The following is a 4,225-nucleotide window of genomic DNA, read 5'->3' on the forward strand; positions in this document are numbered from 1 at the left end:
ATTTGGAGAGACAACTTTTTTATTTGTCAAAAGTTTTTTTTAGATAGAAATTATAATAAGCATTCATGCAACTTTTTACTTTGTTAAAAGTTTTTTTTTAGATATCACTTATTTCGACGTAAGCTATAATTATCATTCTTTGAAACGGGAAAAATACTCGTAAAACATGGCGTTTACACGCCATAGAAACGCTGAAACATGGCACTGGCAAAGATATTAGAAATATTGAGTGAATCATTCCTCGTCTGTAAGTTTTTACTTTTTTTGAAAGGTGTTTGGGAGAGGGGGTGGGCTGATGTACTTGCAATAATATTAGTACACTGAAAATGTTAATAAATCGTAGCGCAGATATTTCCTTTCAAAATGACAAAAATATGGCGGTTCTACACAAAACCATTAATTGCAAAAAGTTTAATTTTTATTGGTATAGACATAAATAAAAAGAATACCCTGAAATGGCAGGAAAAGTATAACTCATCTGAGAGAAAGTTGGTTCTCAGGTGTCAATTAATCATTGCACATGGATATATTTAGATCATATTTAGATCATCAGCAAGTTATAAAGATCAAAGAATTTTACAGTTTTTCCTGAGATGCCAAGAATGGAATGTAAATTGTTTAAACCAGATGGTAATTCAGTTCTGCACCTGAAAACAACACACAGATTTGTAAGAAGGAATGTTACCTCGATGTACTTGAACACATTCTCAAGCAAAATCCTATCAAGTTAGTACAAAATAAGAAAAGCCAATCTCCTCTTCATATTGCAGAAATTATAAAAGCATTTATGCAACTTTTTACTTTGTTAAAAGTTTGTATTTTTCTAGTGACGGTAAAGATTATTGTTTTTTTTGAGGGCCCTTAATCTGTTCTAAGAATATTATGTAAATGTCTTTCGATCCTTTAGGCCATGGCTTTTTAACGTATGAAGAATCAGATACATGAAACCATTTTGTCTCTTCGCGTAAAACATTGAAGTAATGTCCATGTTCCAAGTCTTTTCCACTATGGAAAATTGCACTTATTACTCTGAAACATTTATCACCGATAAAAAGTTTAGTCTTTGGTACTTCATTAATTTTAAATCTAGCTAATTTCGTTTTTTTTGAAAATAATGGTAGTCTGATTATCAAAATTCTTTCGGGTTCAATACAAAGAGATACTTTATGTTGTTTTTCATATTTACATTTATTGTCACAATGTTCTTGAACATTACGCCATACATTAATATTCTCATTAATAATTTGTTGCAATGTATAAGCGTCATCAATTTCGGAGTTCAAATACAAGGTTAAAATATAATTTGATCGTGTAATAGGATCAGGTCTAAAATCACATCCCGGACATCTAATTCCAATTGTTAGTTTATGATCAGTAAGTTTGCGTATTATTTCAAATTTTGTGCAAATATCTAATAAATAATCTGCAGCATCTTTTTGAATAAGCAGTGAATATTCAGTATTCAGATAATTTGCAAGTGGAACCAAATCAACTGATGTTTTTGAAATATATTTATTAAATATTTGTAAAAGGATGTCTTGCTGCTTACATTCAAGCAAACATTTTCTGATAAGTTGACAGTGAAAAAGACTTTGTATACATGATTTTGCATACGATCAGCTATTTTTATCTTTTAATGGTTGGATAAAGTCAGTCAATGGACGTTCAAGAATATTATTACGATTTTCAGCATGAACCTGAAGGGCATGACGCGGAACAGACCATATACTGTCAAATATCTTGTTATTTTTGTATGGATCCGTGTCTGGCATATTATAAGTATCAAGATCTGGCCGATGTTCTTGTCTCAATCTATTATATTCTCTTATAGCTGACTCGTCAGCTTTAATACTAGAAGGATCGAAATTAATTAAATGTAAACCTTCTAATTTAGTAATTCTAGATAAAGCTACATATGTTTGACCACAATTAAAAATGCTATTTCCTGCTTCTACAACAGCATTTTCTAAACTTAAACCTTGACTTTTATGAATAGTGATAGCATAACTAAGACAAAAAGGAAATTGTTCTCTAGTAATGAATACTTGATCCATTATTTGGAATTGGTATTCTAATCGTTTGATAGAATACTCTTGATTCGATTGAAGTTTAATGGTAACGCTATCTATCCCTGTTTTTCCTTTACTCACTGCAATAACTGTTGCTATAGTTCCATTAACTAATCCGATAGACACATCGATATTCCTTCGTATCATAATTTTGCAGCCTATTTTTATTGTGATCACTCGAGAAATACCACATGCGTTGTCATCATCTTGATTTAAAATTTTCAAAACCCTTTTTTCTAATCTTTTGGGGCATTTGTAACAATCATTGGCAATTAACTTTATCTCTTCTCCCTCCAGCTTATCCAACATGGTATTATTAAGTATCGAACACATATCTTTAGTCGGCATCAAGCACACTGTATTATTTGGCAAATTATTCAAATATTCGCACAGTTCATGAAGAGAAATTGAAGGAGTATCACTGGAAAAAATAATCTTTCTCTTTTGCAATGTTTCTATATCAGAGTTGGCTAAATAACCCAATCTCAATTTACCTAAAATTTCTGAGTAAACTTTATCATTTTTCTGTCTCATATTTATAGTCCATTCCTCATATTCGAACAAAGTCCATAAATTAAATGACAACATGCCTTTAATATATTTTTCAATTTGCGATCTTGTTAGTGCAATGAAAGCGAAATCTTCTCGCACAGGTGGTAGTTGCAACAAATCACCAAATACTACAATATTTATTTTACCAAACCAACCGTCTTCTTTGTCCGATGTACAAAAAATCTCTGCCAGACGTAAATGAATATACATAAGGGTTATATTTGATATCATCAAAATCTCATCAATGATAATAAAGTCAACATCCTTTAAGCTTTGTCGTAATCTTTTCAACGCATTATCGGATATAGGTTTATATTTTGCCGTGCCTTGCTCTACAGGTAATTGTAAGAATCTGTGGATTGTCAGTCCCTGGATATTAAATGCTGCAATACCAGTTGGAGTAGCAACAGCGGTAATTTTGTTTCTCTTTAGTTTGTTTCATTAAACTAAATTTTCGATTAGGTAACTTTTACCAGTACCTCCAAATCCACTAACAAACATTCTTATGACTTAATTGCCAGATGATATTGCAGATGTAATTGTATTGAATATTCTCAATTGATCAGTATTGAAATTTTTGATAGATTGATCTATGTCAATATCGTCTTTTTTTCACAGACCTTTTCAATTAAATCTTGAACATCTGTTATAACTTGTAATGCATCAAGAGGATCAGCATTTTCCAGATGTTCTGATGTTTGGGTCAACGTCTTTGCTAATTCTTGTTGCTCAATTAATTTATTACCTTCATCCATGGCACTTTGAATCAACTGTATTTTATCATGATATTTAAGTGCTGCAGATAATTTATCTTTTATTTCAATAAAAGCATTATGATATGTATCTTGTTTTCCTTTTAATTCCTCAATTTTTCTCCAAGGTTTAAATAATATTAGTATAGAAAAATAATAGGGTTCAGGTTGTGTTTGAGGATTGTATTTCATATGAAGAATTAAACGTGCTTGTTTTCTTTTTCTACAATATAAATTTTCATCCATTTTATAATATTCAGCTTTGCGAATTGGCTTTTTTTTCCATATATCAAAAAATCTAGCAAAATCGTATAAACAGATAGTTTCTAACTCTTTAGGGCGCTTTGGATAGTACGTATCTACTAAATTATCACAAAAAATGTCAGTTGAATCTTCAGGCAATAGCTCCAACTTATCTTTCCGTTTTAATTTTCTCTTTTTCTCAAAACCAACATCAACCCATAGAAAAGTAGTAATTGGATCAGTTTCATGAAGTGGATGACCTAATAAAGTATCAGCAGCTTCGATAGCTCCACATTCTCTGTGAGTAAGTCCGCGTAGACCGACGGTCCAAAGCCTACTACCAAGAGATCTATTCAATGCTATATCAGTAAGATCAATATTACTTTTTTCACCTTTTGTTCAATAACATGTAATATAATATGTCAAAAGAAATGTTGATTCGCCAATAAATTGAGCATCAGTATTACCTTCCCATAAAACTAATATAGTAGGCATATAATCATTTGTAAATCGTTCATTGAAATTTCGAGGCAGATCATAAAGCCTACTATTATTCTTCAACTTTCTACGATTTGTTATAGCCATGATAACAGCGCGTAAAATAAACTC

General features: G+C 31.1%; 1 protein-coding gene across 1 annotated transcript; it reads right to left on the reverse strand.

The window, feature by feature from the left end:
- Nucleotides 1-1,616: 1,616 nt before the first annotated feature.
- Nucleotides 1,617-3,122, reverse strand: LOC131668232 (ATP-dependent DNA helicase pif1-like). Its single transcript, XM_058942223.1, has 2 exons — nucleotides 3,095-3,122; nucleotides 1,617-3,004 (listed from the first exon to the last, which is right to left on the reverse strand). The coding sequence occupies exons 1-2, from the start codon at nucleotides 3,120-3,122 to the stop codon at nucleotides 1,617-1,619; spliced, it is 1,416 nt and encodes a 471-aa protein (XP_058798206.1).
- Nucleotides 3,123-4,225: the final 1,103 nt, after the last annotated feature.

Source organism: Phymastichus coffea, unplaced genomic scaffold (genome assembly GCF_024137745.1).
Source record: "Phymastichus coffea isolate CEN01 unplaced genomic scaffold, Cenicafe_Pcof_1.1 PCOF00006, whole genome shotgun sequence".
Lineage (NCBI taxonomy): Eukaryota > Metazoa > Arthropoda > Insecta > Hymenoptera > Eulophidae > Phymastichus > Phymastichus coffea.